General features: G+C 34.7%; 1 protein-coding gene across 4 annotated transcripts in view; it reads right to left on the bottom strand.

Annotated features, from left to right (window-relative positions):
- Positions 1 to 9,403: 9,403 nt before the first annotated feature.
- The window catches only part of MRPL1 (mitochondrial ribosomal protein L1), a 69,196-nt gene continuing 54,440 nt past the window's right edge, over positions 9,404 to 24,159 (bottom strand). For 2 of the 4 annotated variants that reach the window (XM_082837800.1, XM_082837799.1), the window contains exons 8-9: positions 23,940 to 24,021; positions 22,350 to 22,531 (exon numbers count right to left, since the gene is read on the bottom strand). In XM_082837800.1, the coding sequence (XP_082693926.1) occupies positions 22,413 to 22,531; positions 23,940 to 24,021 (201 nt within the window). In that variant the 3' untranslated portion in view covers positions 22,350 to 22,412. Of the gene's footprint in view, positions 9,703 to 13,398; positions 13,815 to 17,362; positions 17,406 to 20,557; positions 20,612 to 22,349; positions 22,532 to 23,939; positions 24,022 to 24,159 lie in introns of those variants that run through there. The other 2 variants (XM_082837802.1, XM_082837801.1) reach the window with 2 other exon arrangements.

Genomic DNA, 24,159 nt, shown 5'->3' with positions numbered 1-24,159 from the left:
GACTTACTTAAGAGATATAAAGAATTAGGATAGTTAGGTCATGCTGATGGCCGGATGAGAAAGGACAATGAGTGGCAAGAGTTAAGGATGGCTCCCATGCATCTAGCTTGGATACAAGCTAGATGGATACTAGTGATCTTCAATGAGATAGGAGAGAAGCAGATTTAAGAGGAAGATACTGAGTTCAGTTTTGGATAGTTAAATTTGAAAGCCTCAATACCCAGTTGTGTAAGTTGGTTATGCAGATAGATACATGGATGTAGAGCTCAAAAAACAGAGCTGGTGAATTTACATATTTGAGGATCCTTGATTACATGTGGCATTTAAAGTGTTTGGTACCATTGAGAGTGCCCAGAGCAAGAAGAGGACTAATGAGCAACCTGTAACAAGTATAGACTTCATAGGCTATTACGCAAATGCCAACATATACTCTAAGGCAGTGTTCCCCAAACTGTGTTTTGCAGAACATTAGTCCCATAAGATACTCCTAAGAAAAAGAACATCCTGTGGCAAAATGTTGGGAAAAGTACTGCCCACTAGAGATTATTATACACACTAATGTATTAACATACTAAAGGCTCTGAGAAGACTGATAGTGAAGAAAACTATTTAACTTAGCATTTTCATCATATTTGACTACAGAAACCTTCCTTCTCTCCCAATAATACTTGTTAACATCTTAAGAAACACACTCAAGGAACACACTTTGAGAAGTGTTTTTCTATGGAAATCTAATCCTTTAGTAGGATAAAAGGTCAAAGAGAATTATATCAAATGTATGGCTTTTAGGGCATATTTATAAAGAAGTTACTTTATCACTTCTGCCAAATACATATATTTTTTCCAGGTTCCTCTATGCAAGCCTAAGCATATGTGGGAGAATTTTATGCTTTTTAAAATTTAAAGTGATCAAATTAAAATAAATACCAGATTTTCCATGAGTAGCATACTATCAATGCTAAAGAACTGCTGTAAGTTCATTACAAAGAAAAAATTCTTGCTTAAGTTTGAATATGGGATATCTGATGGTCTAATAAAAGATTATCCCATAAAAACAGAGTTTGAAGGACAAAAATAATTTTCCACGGCATCCATTAAAATTGAGAAGAGGCACAAATTTTTTTTTCTTATAACCTGCTTATTTAGTTAAAAAATGTGCAAGCCACTATAATTTACATTACTTATGGTGTCTTTGGTGTGTTGATTCAGAAAATGAGTCGGGTAATAACACACCTTATAAGAGGCAGCAGATGGCATAATAATTTCCCTTGCTTAGCAACTAATATGTTATCCACTATGGGCACCGTCTAGATTTCCGTACTAATGTACAGTATTAGATCATTTAACAACAGGAAGCCCCAACCCCGACAGCCAAGGGTCTAGGTATAAGAGGTGCTACATAAATAACAGCAGGCCATATCCAAACAAAGAAGTTCATACTTAAATTTTAAATTTCCTTTGGATTTAAGGTATCTTGAAATGCCATAGTTTTTAAAGCTACTTTAAAACCGGAATCATGCCATCACTTTGTATTTATGCAACATATTTACAGAAGATACATAAATTGGATCTTACTTTTCCTCAAAAAATTCCTATACGATAGATGGGGAGTTAGGGGAGGAAGGAAAAGCACCGGATATAAAATATCTGGTTCTTGAACTCACCAGCTGATTGATCTGGAGTAAATGCTTAACCTCAAGTCTCTACTTCCACATCAGTAAATTAATAGTATCAGTATCAGTATCAACACCCCTGTCGGTAACCTCACAGGGGTGTTGTGAGGACCAAAACAAAACAACAGAATATAAGCTCAATGAAGCTCAGATTTTTGTCTTTTTTGGTTTACTGCTGTATCCTTAATACCTAGAAGTATACCTGGCACATAGTAATCATTCAGTGAATGTTGTGAAAATGTTGTGAATATTATAGAGATATAATGTATTATATGTAAGGTACTATTATCACTAAACTACAGAAAGGAAAAAAGGCACAAAGAGTGTAAGAGCAAGCCACTTGCTCAAGTTATTTCTTAAGTCAGAATGGAGTTAAGACTGGATTCAAGGTAGGTCTCCTGACATTTTATTTATTTGGCTATTCAACAGTTTTTTTAGAGTGTATACTACATGCCAGGCATGGTTCTAGGTACTGGATATATAGTGGTAAAAAATATATACATGAAAGTCAGACATGGGACATAGACTGAATAAATGAACACACAAATAAATTGTAGTAAGCACTATAAAGGAAGAACAGCATCTAATGAGAAAACAACAGGGAGGGAAGTTTCCCTAATTTACAGCTAGACTATATGTTTAAGCTAAAATTTATTAACAAAACCAGGTCACTCTTTTGAGAAGATGTGTATTTTTAGAGAATGTTCATTCATTTTTACACATATCATTATTTCAAACTATCACCAAGTCAGAAGTTTATCAATATCATCAAGAATTAACCAACCGAGACAGATCTATGAAAATAGACACTTGGAGAAAACAATGACAGCATTATTCACTTACCTCTATCACTTTAGTTCTCACAACTAGAAGCCCAATGATGTCTATTGACCTTAATATTAAAACTTGGCTATGAGTCTCAAAACATGCTTTCAAAATTATAAACTATCATTAAACCAAATTCATAACATACCTTACTTTTAGTAAGCACTCGACAGGTTTTGCTGTGTTGCATTTTATTCTTTTACAATGTTGAAGGTTATCATTAGTATACCGAAACATCATTTTCCCATGGGAACAAATGTTTGTTAAATGATTAGCTAAAGCTAAATGATTAGCCAAGCTAAAGACATGTAATGAAGGCTCTGTTTCTTATTCCTTTGAATTCTCAATGAATCCATTGAGATGACTTGACAAGTCCACATGCTTTTGTAAATGGTTAATTTAGGCTTTTAATCTATGCAAAATTGCTTTCTACTTTGCAGGCAATATTGGGAGAAGAGTAAGAGTTGGAACCAACTCTTCCTTTTTAAATGAACATAAAGGGAACATTGTATTTTGAATAAAAGAACAATTGCTGGTAAATATGCTCTCTTAGCCTGACATGGTTCACAGCTAGAATTTTAAGGTCAGATATTGCCAATCATCAGTAACTTTTTTAAACTTTAAATAATAATAATAAAGGTAGAAGCATTTTACTAAACAATTTAAGACAAAAGAATAATTCAAACTTTGTGGGGAAAAATTGGGTTTATATGACAAGTTTAGTGGAAGTAGAAAAATAGACTTAAATACCCATTAAAAAAGGGTGGATAGATTTTTAAAAATCTCTTTAAAGGGAGTAAGTTTTCAAAATCTTTCTGTTCAATACAATTATTTGTTACTCTAAGAAACTATAATTTACAATCTTAAATAACTTTTACCCAGAATTATTAATTTCTTTTAAAATCAACTTTACTGAGGTATAATTTATATTTTAAAAAGTACCCATTTAAAGTATACAGTCAGTTCTTCTATAACTCAGCCCAAGTATTCCTAAAAATCATAGTGCTATAAAAATCCCCTCAATAAAAAATAAAGGACCCGGGGGGAAATGGGGTTAGAAGAATAATGAAAACTATGTTATTCACACACACACACACACACACACACACACACACACACACACACAAGAAGAGGAGGAGAGAAAGGGGGAGGGGAGAGGGAGGGGTAAGCGGGGGAGGAGGAGGAGGAGAAAAACAAAGATATTACCTAATAAAAATGTAGCACACTTCAACAACTTTAAACCAACTAGAACTAAAAGACATTTACAAGGACTTCCCTGGTGGTCCAGCAGTTAAGACTCTGCACTCCCAATGCAGGGGGCCAAGGTTCGATCCCTGTTCAGGGAACCAGATCCCGCATGCCACATCTAAGAGCCTGCATGCCGCAACCAAAGATCCCACAGGATGCAAGGAAGATCCCGCACATGGCAACGAAGATCCCACATGTCACAACTAAAGACCTGGCACAGCCTAATAAATAGATACTTTTTTTTAAAAAAAAGACATTTACAGAACACTCTATTCAACAATTGGAGAATACACATTCTTCTCAAGTGCACGTAGAACATTCTCTAGGATAGACCGTATGCTGGGCCATAAAACAAACCTCAATAAATGTAAAAGGATTGAAATCATACCAAATATGTTCTCCAACTACCACAATTGAGTGAAATTATAAATTAATAACAAACAAATATGGGAAATTAACAAAGATATAGAAATTAAATAACACACTACTAAATAACCAATGGGTCAAAGAAGAAATCACAATGGAAATTCAAAAAAATACTTTGAGATGAATGAAAATGAAAACATAGCATACTAAAACTTATGGAATGCAGCTAAAGCAAAATTTTAGTTTTAAATGGCTACACTAAAAAATAAAAAGGATATCAAATCAATAACCTAAACTTACACCTTAAGACACTAGAAGAAGAAGAGTAAATTAAATCTAAAGCAAGCAGAAGGAAGGAAATGATAGATTAGAGTAGTAATAAATCAAATAGAGAATAGAAAAACAATAGATACAACTAATAAAACCAAACATTGGTTCTCTGAAAAAGTCGACAAAATTGACAAACTTTAAACTAGATTCTCCAAGCAAAGAAAAGAGAAGACTCAAATTACTAAAATCAGGAATGAAGGGGGAGACATAATTTCTGACCATACAGAAAAGGATAGTAAGGAAACACTATGAACAAATGTATGGCAACAAATTAGGTAACGTAGATAGACAACTTCCTAGAAGGACACAAACTACGAAAACTAACTTAAGAAGAAAAAGAAAATCCAAATAGACCTAGAAAAAGTGAAGATATTAAATTAGAAATAAAAAATCACCCATAAGAAAAGCTGAGACTCAGATAGCTTCACTGGTTAATTCAAATATTTTTTAAAAAAACAACTCTTCACAAACTATTGTAAAAATAGAAGAGTGAGCATTTCCCAACTCATCCTATGAGGACAGTATTACCCCAATACCAAAACCACACAAAGATTTCACAAGAAAGAAAACTATACAGCAATATTTCTTACGAATATAGAAGCAAAATTGCTCAACACAATACTAGCAAACTTAATCCAGCAATATACAAAAAGGATCATACAATATAACCAAGGGTTTATCTCAAAAATGCAAGGTTGATTTAACATCCAAAAATCAATTAATATATCATGTCAATAGAACAAAGGACAATTCCCACAGAATCTTCCAAATAGATGCAAAACAAACATTTTTAAAAATTCAACATTTCATGATAAAAATATTCAACAAACTAAGAATAGAAGGAAACTTCCTCAACATGATAAAGGGCATCTACAAAATCCCTCAGGTAATCAAACTTAATGATGAAAACTTGAGTGCTTTCCTTTTAATATCAGAAACAAGGCAAGGATGTCCTTTCTTGACATTTCTATTCAATATTGCACTGGAGTTTCTAGCCAGACAGATTATGGGGAAAAAATGAAATAAAAGGCATCCAGATTGGAAAAAAAGAAGCAAAACTATATTTATTCACAGATGACATAATCTTGAATACAGAAAATCCTGAGGAATACACACACATGCACACACACACACAATTAAGAGTAATAATTGAGTTCAACAAGGTTGCTGGATACAAGAACAATACACAGAAGTCAACTGAAGGTCTATACAATACCAATGAACAATCCAAAATGAAATTGAGAAAATAATTCCATTTATAACAACATCAAAAAGAAGAAAATACTTATGAATAAATTTAGCAAAAGTGAAAGACTTGTATGCTAAAACTACAACATATCACTGAAGAAAATAAAGAAGACCTAAACAAATGGAAAGGTATCCTGTGTTCATGGATAGAAAAACTTAATATTATCAAGATAGCAATACTCCTCAAATTGATCTAAAAATTCAACACAATCTCTAGCAGAACTCCAGCTGAGGAGAAAAAGGACATCTTTAGCCATCAGGGAAATGCAAATCAAAACCACAATGAGATACCAATTCACATCCACTAGGATGGCTACAATCAAGAAGACAGATAATAACAAGTGTTGGTAAGGATGTGGAGAAATTGGAGCCCTCACACACTGCTGATGGGAATATAATTTGATGCAGCCACTTTGGAAAACAACCTGGTATGTCCTCCAAAGATTAAACACAGAGTTAACATTTGACCCAGAATTCCACTGCTCAGTATATATACTAGGCAAAATGAAAACATATGTCTGCACAGAACTTGTACCCAAATAACATAGCACCATTGTTCACAATAGCCAAGCAATGGAAATAATCCAAATGTCCACCAATTGATGAATGGATAAACAAAGTGTGATGTAGCCATACAATAGAATATTATTCAACAATAAAAATAAATGAAGCATTGATACATGCTACATAGATGAACCTTGAAAACATGCTAAGTGAAAGAAGCCAGTCACCAAAGACCACAAATTACATGATTCCATTTATATGAAATGTCCAGAATTGGCAAATTTATAGAGATATGAAGTAGTTTAGTTGATGCCTGGTACTAGGGAAGGGTATGTGGGGAAAATGAAGAGTGACTGGATAGATTCCTTTTTGGGGTTATGAAACTATTCTCAAATTCATTATGGTGATGGTTGTACAACTCTGAATATACTAAATTAAACAAAACAAACAACCCTGAGTGTATGCTTTAGATGGGTGAATTACATGGTATGTGAAAATTCCAATTAAAAATAAAATGCACAAACAACAGAGAAAAACCAGTGAAATTCAAGCTGAGTTTTTTAAAAAGATCAATAAAATAATAAACTAGCTTAGAAGAATCAAGAAAAAAATAAAGACATGAATTACCAGTATAAAAATGAAAGAGGGATATCACCATAGATTCCATATATATTAAAAGAGTCAAAGAGAAATGTTTTAAACATATTTATTGCAATAAATTTGACAACTTATAAGAAACAGACCAAGTCCTTGATAGCCAAAATTTACAAAACCAAAACTGGCAAAAAAAAAAAATTAAATACCTGAATAGCCCTATATCATCTGAATAAATGAAATAACTTAAAATCTTCCAACAAAAAATACCCTAATTCCATATGCATTCACTGGTGAATTTTATCCAACATTTGAGGAAGATATAATAGTTGTCTTAGAGAAAGTTTCAGAAAATAGAGGGAATACTTCTCAACTTATTATGAGTCCACCACTACTCTGACACCAAAAGTAAAGCTATCACAAGAAAAGAAAATTAAAAACCAATCTCTCTTCTGAGCCTAGTTGGAAAAGCTCCTAAAAAAAATTATCACATCTAACTTAGCAACATATAAAAAGGATAATGCATCATGACCAAGTGGGATTTACCCCAGTAACAGAAAGTTGGTCTAACCTTTTAAAAATAATCAACGAAATTCACCATGTTAACAAACTAAAAAAGGAAATCCACGTGGTTTTCTAAATAGATTCAGAAAAAGCACTTGATAAAATTTAACACCTACTCAGGAACAACAACGACAACCAAAAACTCTCATCAAATTAGGCATAGAAAGGAATTTCCTCAAACTTTTTCTTGCTGAGAGCCATTGAAGGAGATTTAAATAAGTTGAGAGATATACCAGTCATGGATTAGAAGACTCAGTATTGTTAAGGTACCAGTTCTCTCTAAATTAGAATATAGTAGATTCAATGAAATCTTAATCAAAATCCCAGAAGACCTTGTGGTAGAAATTGACAAGTTGATTCTAAAAAAATTTTTCTTTTCTTGGCTGCGCTGCACAGCTTGCGGGATCTTAGTTCCCCAACTAGGGACCGAACATGGGCCACTGCAGTGAAAGCGTCAAATCCTAACCACTGGACCACCAGGGAATTCCCTGATTCTAAAATGTAGGTAGAAATACAAATGATATAAAACAGCCAGAACAAATATTTAAAAAAAAGAACAAAGTTGGCGTGCTTATATTTTCTGACTTCAAGACTTACCATAAATTACAGTTATTAGGACAATGTGGTAGTAGTATGATGATAGACAAATAGACCAGTGGAACAAAATAGAGAGTTCAAAAATAAACCTACACATATATGGTTAATAAATTTTTGACCAAGGTGCAAAGTCTAGGGAAACAGTCTTTTCAACAAATGGTGCTGGGGCAACTGGATATCAGTATGGAACAAATATACTCCCTTCATGACATCATGCAAAAAATTTATTTGAAATAAATCATAAACCTAAAAGTAAAGGCTAAAACTTATTAACCTTATAAAAGACATGTAATAGAGGAAAATACAGAAGAAAAATTTTGCAACTTTTGTGAGGGAAAAGATATATTAGGACACAGAAAGCTCTAACCATACAATAAATATTAATTAAATAGTCTTTATGAAAATTATAAAATTCTGCTCTTTGAAAGACACAACTAAGAAAATGAAGTCAGCCCTCAGCTGGAAGAAGATATTTGCAATACATATATTTGACAAAGGGCTTGAAACCAGATAATATAAAGTAACCTTACAATTCAATAAGAAGACAAACAATCCAACTTTTCAAAAGATCGGAAGATTTGAATAGACACTTTGTACTAATTACCAAAGGAGATAGAAGAACAGTTAATGAGCACATAAAAAGATGCTTAGCATCATTAGTCACTAGGAAATGCAAGTTAAAATCACAATGAGATATCACTACACACCCGCTAGAATAGCTAAAATTAAACATTAAAAATCCAACTTTTCCCAAGGATATGAAGCAATTTCAACTTTCAGACATTGCTGTTGGGGGTATAAAATAGTACAAACACTTTGGAGACCTATTTGGTTGTTTCTTATGAAAGCTGTTACCATATGACCTAGCAGTTCCATTATTAATCCAAGGGAGAAGAAAGCAAATGTCCACCAAAAAAAAGCTTGTACTTTAATGTTCAGAGAAGTTTTATTCATAATAACCACAAACTGGAAACAACACAAATACCCATCAACAGGTGAATGAATGGATAAATACATTTGGCGTATCTATACAATGGAATATATTTCAGCAATAGAAAAGAATGATCTATTTGATACATGCAGCAATGTGGATGAATTTTAAAATATTAAAACATATACATAACAGTGTATGATCCATCCATATGAAATTCTACAGCAAGCGAAACTATACTGACAGAACACAAATCTACTGTTGCTTGGAGCTGAAGGCAAGAATCAGTACAAAGTGTATAAGTAAACTTTTGGGGGTGATGGAAATTTTCTGTATCTTGATTTTCACCATGGTAACATGGATGCAAACTTTTGTCATACTAGGTGAACTATACAATCAGTTCTACTACAATGTTTTCAAAAATGCAAACTTGTTTTAACACGATAACAAAAATTTTTAGTATTAACTTGACTTTTGATTTTACATGTGATTTCATCCACTAAAAATACGAGATGAACACAGAAAGCTGCACACAACTGAAATAAGCCAAGTATAAGTATATACCAGGCCAACCTTTGTGCTATTTTCCTTCATTTTACTTCAAACTGTTATAAACCCCACCATACACTGTTATTACATTTGCTTTTAAAAGGTAATTTTTTTAAAAGAAAGGATAAAAATCAGAAAAGCATTTTTCATAGTTTCCCACAAATTTTCCATTTCTGGCATTCTTCATTCATTTGTATGGAACTGGGTTTATACTGGTATCAGTTTTCTTCCTCTAGAAGGACTTCCTTTAACACTTCTTGTAATTCAGGTCTGCTGGAAATAAATTTTCTGTGTTTCATTTGTCAAAAAAGTCTTTATGCTTCTCTCATTTTTGAAGGATATTTTCACTTGACATAGAATTCTACATTAACTTTTTTTTTTTTTTTTTTTGGCGGTACATGGGCCTCTCACTGTTCTGGCCTCTCCTGTTGCAGAGCACAGGCTCCAGACGCGCAGGCTCAGTGGTCATGGCTCACAGGCCTAGCCGCTCCGCGGCATGTGGGATCTTCCCGGACCAGGGCACGAACCCATCCATGTCCCCTGCATCGGCAGGCGGACTCTCAACCACTGCGCCACCAGGGAAGCCCTACATTAACTTTTTTTTAAGCATGTTAAAGTTATCATTCCATTCCCTATTTGGCTTGCATTATTTCTGACAAGAAATCAGTAATTCTTATCTTGGTACCCCTGTATTTAATGTTTCTTTTTCTCTCTGTCTGCTTTTGAGTTTTATGTTACCACTGGTTCTCAACAAATTGAATATGATATGCCTTAGAATGGTTTTCCTTTCAATTATCCTGCTTGAAGTTCGTCTACTTAGATTTAGAAATCATAGTTTTCATCCTGTTTGTTAAAAATTAAACCATTATTACTTCAAATATATATTTTCTGGCTCCACTCCCCTGCCCTTTTCAGATACTCCAATTACACGTACATTAGATCACTTTGAATATTCCTCAGATCACTGAGGATCTGGCCTTTTATTACTATTTTCATTCTGTACCTCAATTTGTATAGTTCCTATTGCAGTATCTTTAAGTCATGTTTCTTCTGCAGTGGCTACAGGTGTTAATCCATTGGTGAATTTTCCGTTCAGATACTGCATTTCCAAATTGCATTGCACCTCTAAAGCTCCCTTTGCCTTCTTTAATGTCTTCCATTTCTCTCCTCATTATGCTCGTGTTTTTCATTATATACGTGTACATATTTACTATAGTTGTTTTAAAGCCCTCTCAGCTACTTAATTCATCTCCATAATTTCTGAGTTTCTATTGACTGATTTTCTTCCTTACATATTCCTTCCTTTTTGCATGTCATAATTTTTATTGGGTACCAGACACCATAAAAGTTATGTTTTTAAAATTTTGGATTTTGTTTTCTGCATTTAGAGAGTGTTGAATTTGGCAGGCAGTTAACTTCCTTGCCAGTCAATTTGATCCTTCTGAGGTTGTTTTTAAAGTGTTATTGGTGGTCCAGAGTAGCCTCTACTCTAGAGCTCTTTTAGCCCTATTTGAAGGCACAATTCTGGGGTATCTACTGAATGCCCAGGATTTTCAATAATGTCTTGCCACTCTGGTGGTCAAAACTCAAATGTCTCTCAGCCACATATAAGTTCTGGGAATTGTTCAACTTAAAGCTCCCCAATAATTGCATTTAGTCTAGCCTTGTGGCATTTCAATCTATGCAGGCCCATCTTAGCACAGAGCAGAAGTCTCAATGAACCCTCCTGCAGTGTCCTGGAGCTTCCCTGCATAGCGCCTACATCTCTGGTGTCATGCCTCACAAACTGAAGCTGCCACAGCCTCCCCCAAATCTGATCTCAGTGACTTCTATAAAGAGACCACCACGCTTTCCTTGGTTTCCCTCTTCCTGTGCAGGGTCTGGAAAGTGACATCAGGCAGAATGCTGAGGCTTTTGTACAACTTGTTTCCATCCATTCAGAGAACACACACCCATACTGCATGTTTTCAAAGGTCAGCAAACAGTAGCTTCAAATATTTCTGTCCAGTTTTCTAGCTGTTCACAGGTAGAGGGCAAGTCTGGTATACGTTATTCCATTATGGGCAGAAAAGGAAAGCTAGAATTGTTTTTTTAACCTAGTTTGAGCTATTTACATGTTGAGGCTCACATATTATCCTAGTATTTATGATGACAGCAGTTGATTGTACCTTCGTTTTATAAAATAATTTCATTTACATTACCTGAGTAGTTTTCACAACACTTTGAGTTAATAAAGGTGACCTTTCTTATGATTGTGTTATAGTCAAAACGATTGAGGCTCACAAGGCAAGTGAATGCTCAAGGTAACATACTTAGTAAGGGTTGGAGCCGGGAATATGACATTAGCATAAACTACTACTGCTAAAACTTATCTCCTGGTTTCATCTATATCACCAAACTCTTTTATTTTTCATCCATCCTTCCTTCCTTCTTTATCCCCTTCAGGTTTTTTTTTTTTTAATTTTTTTTAACATCTTTATTGGGGTATAATTGCTTTACAATGGTGTGTTAGTTTCTGCTTTATAACAAAGTGAATCAGTTATACATATACATATGTTCCCATATCTCTTCCCTCTTGCATCTCCCTCCCACCCTCCCTATCCCACCCCTCCAGGCGGTCACAAAGCACCGAGCTGATCTCCCTGTGCTATGCGGCTGCTTCCCACTAGCTATCTACCTTACGTTTGGTAGTGTATATATGTCCATGCCTCTCTCTCACTTTGTCACAGCTTACCCTTCCCCCTCCCCATAACCTCAAGTCCGTTCTCCAGTAGGTCTGTGTCTTTATTCCTGTCTTACCCCTAGGTTCTTCATGACATTTATTTTCTTAAATTCCATATATATGTGTTAGCATACGGTATTTGTCTTTCTCTTTCTGACTTACTTCACTCTGTATGACAGACTCTAGGTCTATCCACCTCATTACAAATAGCTCAATTTCGTTTCTTTTTATGGCTGAGTAATAGTCCATTGTATATATGTGCCACATCTTCTTTATCCATTCATCTGATGATGGGCTGTTAGGTTGTTTCCATCTCCAGGCTATTGTAAATAGAGCTGCAATGAATATTTTGGTACATGACTCTTTTTGAATTTTGGTTTTCTCAGGGTATATGCCCAGTAGTGGGATTGCTGGGTCATATGGTAGTTCTATGTGTAGTTTTTTAAGGAACCTCCATACTATTCTCCATAGTGCCTGAACCAATTCACATTCCCACCAGCAGTGCAAGAGTGTTCCCTTTTCTCCACACCCTCTCCAGCATTTATTGTTTCTAGATTTTTTGATGATGGCCATTCTGACTGGTGTGAGATGATATTTCATTGTAGTTTTGATTTGCATTTCTCTAATGATTAATGATGTTGAGCATTCTTTCATATGTTTGTTGGCAGTCTGTATATCTTCTTTGGAGAAATGTCTATTTAGGTCTTCTGCCCATTTTTGGATTGGGTTGTTTGTTTTTTTGTTATTGAGCTGCATGAGCTGCTTGTAAATTAATCCTTTGTCAGTTGCTTCATTTGTAAATATTTTCTCCCATTCTGAGGGTTGTCCTTCGGTCTTGTTTATGGTTTCCTTTGCTGTGCAAAAGCTTTGAAGTTTCCTTAGGTCCCATTTGTTTATTTTTGTTTTTATTTCCATTTCTCTAGGAGGTGGGTCAAAAAGGATCTTGCTGTGATTTATGTCATAGAATGTTCTGCCTATGTTTTCCTCTAAGAGTTTGATAGTTTCTGGCCTTACATTTAGGTCTTTAATCCATTTTGAGCTTATTTTTGTGTATGGTGTTAGGGAGTGATCTAATCTCATACTTTTATGGTGTTAGGGAGTGATCTAATCTCTACTCTCAGTACCTGTCCAGTTTTCCCAGCACCACTTATTGAAGAGGCTGTCCTTTCTCCACTGTACATTCCTGCCTCCTTTATCAAAGATAAGGTGACCATATGTGCGTGGGTTTATCTCTGGGCTTTCTATCCTGTTCCATTGATCTACCTTTCTGTTTTTGTGCCAGTACTATACTGTCTTGATTCCCTTCAGGTTTTAATTATCTTTCATCTTAGGTTTTAATCATCAGCTTTATCATTTTAGCATAGTCAAAATTTTTAAAGAAGCAAGTTATTCTCTAACATATCGCTTTGAAAAATGCTACTTTGTAATTCACTACCATAAATTATTTTTAATTTTAATTTCAAGTGGCAAGCTATAATCAATATATATCACACCATAACCAATATACTCCCAAACCACAGAGGCCTCTAAAGGTCTCCCTAACCCCCAAACTGTCAGTATTCACGTGTAACCCTGTATCTGCATCATCTTTCCTCCTCTTTCAAGTCATTTCCCCTAACTTACTTTGACCTATGAAGCTGCAGCAAACTTCTCAGAATTTTTCCTAGTCCAAAAGAAAAAAAAATCAATTAAATATTAAAATAGAAAGGAAAACAAAAAATTTTAAACAAGAATAAAATAAAAGTAAGCCAGCTCCTCAGTTAGCATGACTAAGTAATAGATTTAAATGACAGCTTTCTAAGAATGAGTCACATTTCTCTCAGTATAATATAGGGCCAACCAACAATGGCAATACTTAAGAAAATTTTAAGACTCAGCTGATCACCTTGTACCTTGAGGTACAAGATGAAAAGAGTGTTTTAATCTTCCATCACACTTCTATTCAACAGTGTGACTACGTGGAGCACTGTACTGAGAAAAAAAAATCTGAGACCACATAGAAATCAGTGGGAGAACATACTGTGAGTCACGTCATCTGTCACAGTCTGCCTGGTTGGAAACAAGGGATGACAAAATGTGAGCCAGGTATTTGCAGTCTCCAGTCTAGGGTAAGAGTACTAATATTTGAAATTGCATAATATACCAGGAACAATAATTTTAAAACCTTAAACACCTAATTTTACCAAACATGGGATTTAGATATAAAGAAGGGGTAATGTTCAAAACCAGGTTCTAGAGTGATGGAGGGCCCTTTATTACATAGGATAATCCAAACCAAATTAATCGTTTCCCCAGAAGATAGGAACTTGTTGGAGTCAGAGAATAACAGATTTCTTCCATCTCTTTTAATTTTTTAAAGAAAAAGTTATTTTATAAATCCCATAAAACTCTAGATCACCTGATAATTTTTTTGGGGGGGGAACAAAATAGAGGCTTTAACCAAACAGCAGTAAAGGTACAAGGGGCTGGAAGGCCTGAGGGGGCACAAGGCAGGAGGAGCCAGGAAGGTGGTGACCCTTGGAAGGAGGGAGGCACTGGGCCTCTCCTGGGAAAACTATCTGACTCTTGTGGCTCCTGTCCCAGCCTCTGCCCAGATCACCAGCCCAGATGCAAGGGACAAGCCCTTGTATTGTGCTTCTCAGGTGATCCCTTTTTCCAAAGGGCATGTGGGCCCCAATACAGAGAGAGGGTAATGAAGAAGGGCAGGAGTGCTGACATGCCAGCAACCCCTCACCCCTAGGGCAGGTCTGCCCAGCCTGGGCCTTGCCCGACCTCAGAGCCAACTTCAGTCACTGGGGAGTGACACCCTACATTCTGTCTTCCCCACTAATGGGATTTTTACATTCTTCAAAAATTACTGGACCACGTCACGTTCAGCAAAATGGTTAAAATGAAAAAGATAAACCAATTATCGGCAAGGATATAGATCAGTGGGAACTCTCACACACCGTTGGAAGTTATATTGGTACAACTACTTTGGAAGACTGTGAAGCATTATCTGCTATAAATGAACATATACCTAACTTATGATCCAGCAATTCTGCTCTTAGGTATATATCTAAGGGAAATGCATACATATGTTCACCAAAAGAAGTGAACAAGAATGTTAATAAACAGCATTATTTGTAAAATCCCTAAAATCTCCCCCCAAAAACTGTATAAGAATGTTCAGAATAGCATTATTTGTAATACCTCAAACTGTAAAGAATCCACACGTCCATCAACAGTAGAATGGATAAATTGTGATATATTCACACAATGGAATATTAAAACAGCAATGAGAATTAATAAAATATAAATACATACAACATGGATGAGTTTCATAAACATACTGAGTGGACCTGGGCCTCCCCCCAAAAATGTATATGGTAATTATTATTCCATTTACATAAAGTTCAAAAAGAGGAATAACAAATACATGTTTTTAGAAGTCATGATAGTGGTTACCTTGAAGAGGAGTATTTTTCAAGGAGGGAACAAAGGGGTTTCTGGGGTACTGGTATTATCTACTTCTTGACCTATATGCTAGGTACATGTTTACTTTAGGAAAATTCATCAAGTTGTTCATAGTTATGAATTTGTGCTGTAAGTCAATAAAAAGTTTCCTTAAAATTACTGGGCAATACCAACAATATACAGCTACATAGGAGAGCTAGAACTTGAATCCTTATAGTTTGTCCCTAGGGTCTGTGCTCTTAACCACTATACTATTTTAGCAATCTACCTTAAAGAAGTACTTGCTAATACTATCTATTTCTAAATATGAAAAACCTACATATATCAACAGGCAATTAACTGTAAATGTAGGAACATAATTTGTACAAATATAGAAGATCCACATGGAGCCATAAGGGAGGCTGATTGGGAGAATCATAGATGTTTTGCTGTATCTGATTTAAACTTTTTACCATGGGCATCTGTTCATGTGTTCCTATTTATGTTTAATAAAATGAAATTGACATTTCTCCCCTCCAAAAAATAAATGGGCAACATTTTTTTTGCATTCAAAGAATATTTGCTGTGTATATAAAAATACTTTGAGTAACAAAGTAAATGTTTTTAGTTCACAGAAATACATTGATTTCATAGAAATCATAGGAAGAGACATTTAATAAATATTCAAGGAATGAATGACGCTTAGAGATTCGTTGACCCTCCTATCATTGCTATTAATTCCTCCTAGTCATTCATCAGAGATAGTGATGTGGTATAGTGGGCATCTATTGGTCTTGCCTGCCCAGCACCCAGGGAGCCCCTTCTTTTGGTAAAGGCATTTCAATATTCCCCCTGGGCAATTTCTTCTACCCTACTGCATGCAGTTTTGGTGAGATTATCAATTCTGCCTTCTCCTGACCAAGGAGTGGGCGTGTAAACTAAACTAGGCCAAACAGACTCTTTCTCCTTAAAATTTAAATCTTGAGTAGAGTGACACAAGGTCAGAAAACAAATTCACCTTGACAGTAGCTCTCTGAAGAAGCTGTCCATTGGTTCCTGCTACTTAGATGCCTTAAGCTGCACTGCTTCCTATCCTTTCCAAGTACCAGTTGTTTAACTTTTCCTTAGATTCTGTGAATCACGACATATCCTTACATTACATTTCTTCTCTGGTTAATTTCTGTTGACTGTAACTGAGGAAACACTGAAACAGTTGGATGTAAATATATTCAATAAAAAGGTTACTACAACTTTGCAAGAAAGTCCATAGTATTTAACTTTTGCTTAACTTTTTGCCAGAATTTGTTTCCCTATAAAGTCTACATTAGTCCTACCTCTACTTCTGGAGCTTCATAGTATAAATATACTCCATCTTCTAAATGGCACACATTTAAAACTTTATCATTTATCCCCAAACACTTTCTCAGCAAAATAATTTATTTTCAAATTAAAACATATATGACTACTACACACTCACTAGAATGGCTATAATAAAAAAGACAGACAATTCCAAGTGTTGACAAGGATGTGGAGAGACTGGAACCCTTATGCACTACTGGAGGGAATGTAAAATTGTATAACCACTTTGGAAAGCATTTATATAGTTATATATTTACATAATTTACACAATATTTTTAAATAGACTTTACAAATAATCATCTAGGCAATGTCATCCTAGGCAACAATGCCCATGAAGTCATGGTCATTTAGGTGCAAGTTATATTTTCCTATAATATAGTAAAACATACTAAACCCTTAAAGATGTGGCTCACTTACCATCAAAATTCATTTCTTTGTCTTCCTTGGTACACTTATTGCCCTTTGGGAAACACTGGGTTATTCAACTTAAAATTTACATAAATTAATTTTCATTAAAGTAATTACCAACTTAGGAAACAATACTATAAAGTTTTATGCAACATATGACAAGATATAGGAAGTGTTAAACCTTTCATTTAGCAAATACTTGAAAATTGCTTTTGGTTGGCTTTTTTCAAATAAAAGTGACTAAAGAGCTGGAGATGTGGGAAACTGCCAAAGCCAAGACATCTCCCTTCCTACCCTATACCCAACATGATCACAACCATGTTATTTCAGGGAGAAAAAGGAGACCTCCCCATGGGAAGAGGAAAAAAAGGAAGTATACAAAATGTTAAGCAGTTACTTAAGGAATTATGGGTCATTGTTTTCTTTAAATTTTTGATTGTGTTCTTCCTTTCTCTACTTGCCCAATTTATTTAATGTCCTTCTATTTTTAAAAATAAAGCAATATAGTAAAACTTTCTGTTCCTTTCAATACCTTCAGAATGAAAACTATTATTTCAACCTATCCCTTATAATAGTTACATTTCTAATTTCATATTTTGATTCAAAAACAAAAATTTAAGTGAAGATACCAATTTCTTCCTTCTTATTTTTTAAAGTATTGATATTTATATACAACCTTTTGTGGCTAGTTCTGTTACTATGTACTCTTAAGTTCTCAAAGCACTAGAAATAGGTGTTTTGCCCATTATTACATGAAAAATACAATCCAAAGAACCTAAATGCCCTCAATGGCCAGAGTAGAACACAAAAACATTGGGTTCTGAAAAATGGACCTAAAATTTTCTTGTAATTATATCTTGATTATTCTTAAAACTCTTTGTAGGGATTTGCTTTTAATTACTCTAGCAAGGATGAGGACGAGTTAGGGAGTGGTAAGTAGATGGAAGGGATAGATGTACCTAGAACAAGAGCATAATGTTGATAATTGCTGAGGCTGGGTGGTAAGTAAATGGGTGTTCTTTTTTTCTGTATATCTGAAAAAATTCTATAATAAAAGTTAAAACAGAAACGAATTCTTTAAATTCTAAAAATGCATTATTGCAGAGTGACAACTAAAGCAACCTCTGTAACATGCCCAAAACAGAACAAAAAATAAATAAATAAACAAAGCTCCAGGGGTCTATAAAGTATTTTTGCTATTTTAGTTGTATAGTCAAATGAGAAAACAAATATTTACCAATAAGTACACAACTATTTAAAAGTTGTATGAAAGGTTACTATTGCCACCTACTGGACACTGCGATTACTGCTTGCTATTAAAAAAAGTCACTATTGAGTAGGTCTCCCCATCCCACCACAAGCCTCTGGTCTTTAACAAGATGATAAGTAATACCATTAAACTTATGTTTACGTGTGTTTATATTAGTAATTTTAATTAATAATGTTTTATCACATCATTTCTAACAACATGAAATGCCAACTACAAAAGCTGTGTCATAAAATTTTTGTTAGAAAGTACATTGATGATCACCTTATGATGTCCTTGTTTTACAGAAGATCCCAGATTTTGAATTGTTTTCCCATAGGAATTCAAATTGTTTACACATAGGGATAGACCAGGAAGCTAGAAACTAGTCCTGGCTCTTAAATTCAGTGCATTATCTTTTTTTTCATCTCAGTCTTTTAAAATCTTGACTTTTATTAAAAAATTTTCACCTCTTATAACTTGGTTAATTGCATACACCAGTGATTCTCAACCTTGCTGCACAAGAATTACCTGTCAAATTTGAAAATAAACTAATGCTGATACCAAAGCCAGAGATTTTATCCAGGGTTTAAAGATCCATTAGTAAGTATCAGTGGTTCTCAAAATACAGTCTTTGAACCAGCAACATCATCACCTGCGAATGAAACTGAGCAGGACCCTGTGGACAAAAGCCTTTCCTTGTCCTCCACTTCCTTGCTTGTAGGAACAAGGTTTAGCCTCCTAGATGTTCCCTGAGTTCCAGAGGGCAAATGCAAACAGAAGAGTGAAGGAATGCAGAAATAAAGGAAAGGCAGTCAAGAAACAGTGCAGTGATGGGGCAGGGTCCCGGTTCCTCCTCAAGGGCTATACATAACCTGATAGTTCTCCAGGAACTAAACCACCCAGGTAGAGGATGGATGGTAACTTCAGTCAGAGCACAAGCTCTGGATCCCAGACACGTTGGAACCTGAAGGCTAATGATTGAGTTTTGTGGAACATCATCCCGTTACCTCATCACCAACCAATCAGGGGACGGTCACTCACCTTTCAGTCCTCCCCCCACATTTTGCCTATAAAAACTCTTCCCTAAAAACCTTGGGAGAGTTCAGGCTTTTTGAGCACCAGCAGCCCATTCTCATTGTTCGGCCCGTGAAATAAACCTTTCTCTGCTCCAAACTCCAACATTTTGGTTTGTTTGGCCTCACTGTGCACCAGGTGCACGAATTGGGTTTGGCAACAGGAACTTACTAGAAATGTAAATTTTCAAGGCCCACCCCAGATGCTGACTGGTGCCAAGCAATTTGTGCCTGCAAGCCCTCCAGGTAATTTGGCTGCAGGCTAATGTTTGAGAATTACTAGTATTGATATTTACCATAATTATTTAAAACTTTTTACTCTTTTTAAATGTAAGATTTTAATTTACTGTTTTCTAAGAAGAAAATACATTAATAACACAAAAGAGAGAGGTTTATGTGAAGAGTAATCTAGTGCAATTCTACTATTTTTCCAGAAGCATATACCATTATGAACACTCAACATTAGTTCTAGTTAGCCAATATGAAAAACGCTCTAATGGAAGGTTAGGGAATAATTTAGTCATAGGCCAGTTAATAAGACCCTGGAATGCTCTTGCCCAGAGCAAGTTTTCCAACCATATTTCCTTGTTCCTTTGTTCTGCTCAGAAAGGTATCTTTCTAAGACATAATTAAGACCTTTAGCCATATCATACCTTTTAACTCAGGAAGGTCAGTTCTAGAAATATAGAGGAAACTAAATTATGCTCAAAGATTTTCTCCAAAGTATTGTAAATAATAAGGTTAAGGGGGACCTGAAAGCAAGTTAAATGCCCCAAAACTAAGAACTGACTCCATAAATTAGAGCATCAATAGGATGAAATATTGCTCAATCATTAAAATGCTTTTCATATAAGATTTTAAATAATATGGGGAAATGCTTACTTTATATAACATCATGTGCGTACATGTTCCCTCTGTTTCTCTGTCTCTCATTCTCTGTCAATTGAAAAAGATAATGGGAAGCACCAAAATATTAATACTGGTTATCTGAGTAGTAGGACTCTGAGTGATTTATTTTTTTATATTTATTAGTGTTTCTAAAGTTCTCTATAATAAGAGTATACTTACTCTATTAATCAGAAAACCCACAAATACAGTAATAGAGTTTCTACTCTGTGATCTAGGGTCTTTAAAAAACAATCAGTATGCTTTCAGAAGACCATAAATGTGGGAAACAAGTAGATATCTTTTTTCTCTCCATCCTGCGCTGCTTTGTTCTCAGCCCACTCCTCCAACCCTTCTATTTCAACTTTCTTCACATCACTGTGCCATAACCCCATAGCTAGACATACCGAGAAACTGAAGCGTAATTATTCAACATTTTAAACATTTAAAATTGGTTAAATAGTTTAATTTATCTTAGAACACATAAAAAGGAGGTAAAATAGCCTAATGGTTAAGAGAACAGGCTTCAAAATCAGACAAATGTAGGTTTGAATCTTAGTTTGCCACTTAGAGGACCTCACACAAGTTTCAATTTCCTTAACTGTAAAGTGAGAGTACCGTCCTTCTTACTAAACTCCTGCGAGGATGAAATGAGAGAATGCATAAAAAGCATAAGATAGTAGTAGGCACTCAATAAAAGGTAACTGCTGTTACTGTTTTGTAGTTAATGCTACAGTTGCTTTTGGTAAACAGCCCTTAAATTTTAATTTTCCTGTGGGAAAAAAGGCTTAGTGGAGTACAATGGTTGTTCACAGTCTTTTGGACTTGTCAGACCACTAAAATTTCAAAAACAATTGGGAGACCTATATGGAGCCGTCAAAACATTCTTTACAAAGTGAGTGTTATTAAAACCCACCAACAAATTTATCAGGACTATTTTTTCATATAAGAAAAAGCCCTTGAACATCCCCTAAAAAGAGTGGAAGACAGTCTCAGAGTAAAAGAAATCGTTCCCAAGAAAGGACAGTTAGCAACTGCATGACAAAATTATCCTTATTTTTTTTGTTTTGTCACATACCAGTAAACACTTAAGGACCAACACCAGTATGCAAACTGGCAGCCTGATCCTTCAACCATAAATTAAGTTGTTTTATCTACCTCATGGGATATTCATTCAACAAACACTAACAACTTGCTATTAAGCAGAGGAATTCAGGATCAAATAAAGTATATAAAAACACCATACACAGTGCCTTGTATATTACAAAGCACCATTAAAATATATTTTAAAAAATAAATAAATAAAATATACAATATTCTTATTACAAAAAAATACAAATACTATAAATTGATTCCTAAGAGAAAAAAAAGTTTTCCACCCACTTGTTTTAAGGGCTTAATCATTTTCTATATTCATGCTATCACAAAAGACATTAAGGAATTATTAGAATGAAGATTTTCCATATTTTTTCTTCAGAAAATAGTCATATTTGTGATGTAGCTCATGACTCTGCCATTCTCTGTCTTATGGGAACTGAGGATGTTACTTTTCCCTCAGATGGTATGACTCTCAAGGGAAAGTTATTAAGCTAGAAATTGCTGCTATAATTATCAGATTGTAGAATCTGAATACTAAGGAAGAAAATTTAACATGATCTAAAAGTTAGGTTCAGACACAGAGCAAATTTTATTTTCTTAGTTTTGAAAGTATTATAAGATTTTTCAGTGTTAAAATTTACTTTCAAGTATGATGATCAAGAAATAACAAGACACCAAACTTAGAAATTAAACGGTTTTTAATTTTCTCTGTTGTTTCTTGATCCACTGAAAATAATTTCTCAATGTAACACATTTAGGCAGCTTTTTTGTCACTTTCTTCGGGTTCTACTTCTTTAGGCAATAATGACTCGATCTTTAGTAACAAACCTTCACTTGTTGAACTTCGAAGGAAAGCACGTACCACAAAGGGTCCTGAAAACAAAAACAAGAATCAATTTTCATTTTATTCCATAGATACCTAATGAGCAAATACAAACATACAACAAGAAACTTTATAGGACTCGTGTTATATTTTCACTTGAAAAGTACTGATATTACTGAACTATTATTTTGAATTATAACAAAGGGAAGATCGCTTCATTTCTAGAGTAGAAGACAAACTAGCTGTACCATAGTATATTAGAGATTTACAGATGGAACTACACATATTCACTAATAATTCATTTCTCTCTTTCAGAAGGTGATCACCTAGAATTTATTTCATTGCAAAGTCAACAGTAAAGGGAACAGGTGATGATATTTACATTTGATGGCAAGATTCTAAATATTTATTTAAAACAGCACAGATGCTAACTCTGTGTTACCAAACATTTAGTAAAATTCCTTAAAAATTAAAAAGCGTTTCATAAGAACAATGTTAAGGGACCCTCAGTTAAAATGGCAAAGAGAAGATAACTACATTGCTTTTAGAGATTTACTGTTCATCATTCTACTCCTGATATAGGTTCAGAGGCTCCTATACTCAAAACAAAGTTCTCCATGAAAGAGAAGAATCTATACACATACAATCACTAAGTACTATGGTCATATCTAGCACAATAGAATTAACAAATGAGGTATTTATTCATCAGTGTGTTTAACTCCCAAAGAAGGTTAAACATAACGTGAGATTGTGTTTTAATTATACACTTGGTTTATAAAATGAAACATGACAGAATCCTATAATAGTAAGCCTGTAAGTGCATGGTCAAATGAGGGTTACAGACTCTTGCTTTCAACCAGCGGAAAGAGAACACGTTTGCCTGAGGAAGGACTGTGAATGGCAGGTAATGCAGTGGGTACTACACGTGTTCCTAGCCTATGACACAGCTTCCACATCAAGTTTCACTGTTCTCCACGAATCACCCCATTTATAAATAGTGATTCTTGTGACATGATTAAAAACCTTGTTTCTTTTCTAAAATAAATAAGATTAAGAAAGCCAACTGCTAGTACCAGTGACAAAGTGAATGGTCTGGCTTCAAAATATCATCTATCTCATAAATGACTTTAGTTTCTGCTTAAACACTATTGTAAGTTTAAGGCAATCCGTTACAGTTTTCTTTCAAACTTTATTACATTTAATGGTAGAAATAATGTGGGAATTTATAAAGGTTTCACAATGTATTCCTTATTAATGTTAAAGAGGTCTCCTCTCCAAACAACTACAACTTCTTAATAAGGTCATTAGGAATCCTTTGGAGAATTAAGTTGTATTTCTTTAATCCCTGGAAATATTATTGCTATTGCAGTTGCATATTAACTGGATTGTTTTCTTAATATTTTACATTTTTAAAGTATCACAGAGCTACAAGGAAATCTACCCCAGGGAACCACTTACCCAAATTCAGCGGTCTTTGCCTACAAACTTCACTGATAACTGCTTGCAGATTGGCAGCTATCTGGTCACTTGACATATCCAGCTGAAAGAAAAGGATATATAACGTTAATGATGTGAAAGTGAGATGATAATACAATTTTTGGTAACTGTATCAGTAGTTGTTCCAGACAGTTTTTTCAAATATTCAACTAGTGCAAATTATGTATTAGGAGACCCTACT

This window comes from Leucopleurus acutus, assembly GCF_964270905.1.
Source record: "Leucopleurus acutus genome assembly, chromosome: 4".
In the NCBI taxonomy this organism is placed as follows: domain Eukaryota; kingdom Metazoa; phylum Chordata; class Mammalia; order Artiodactyla; family Delphinidae; genus Leucopleurus; species Leucopleurus acutus.
This window is presented reverse-complemented; position numbering and strand designations above follow the sequence as displayed.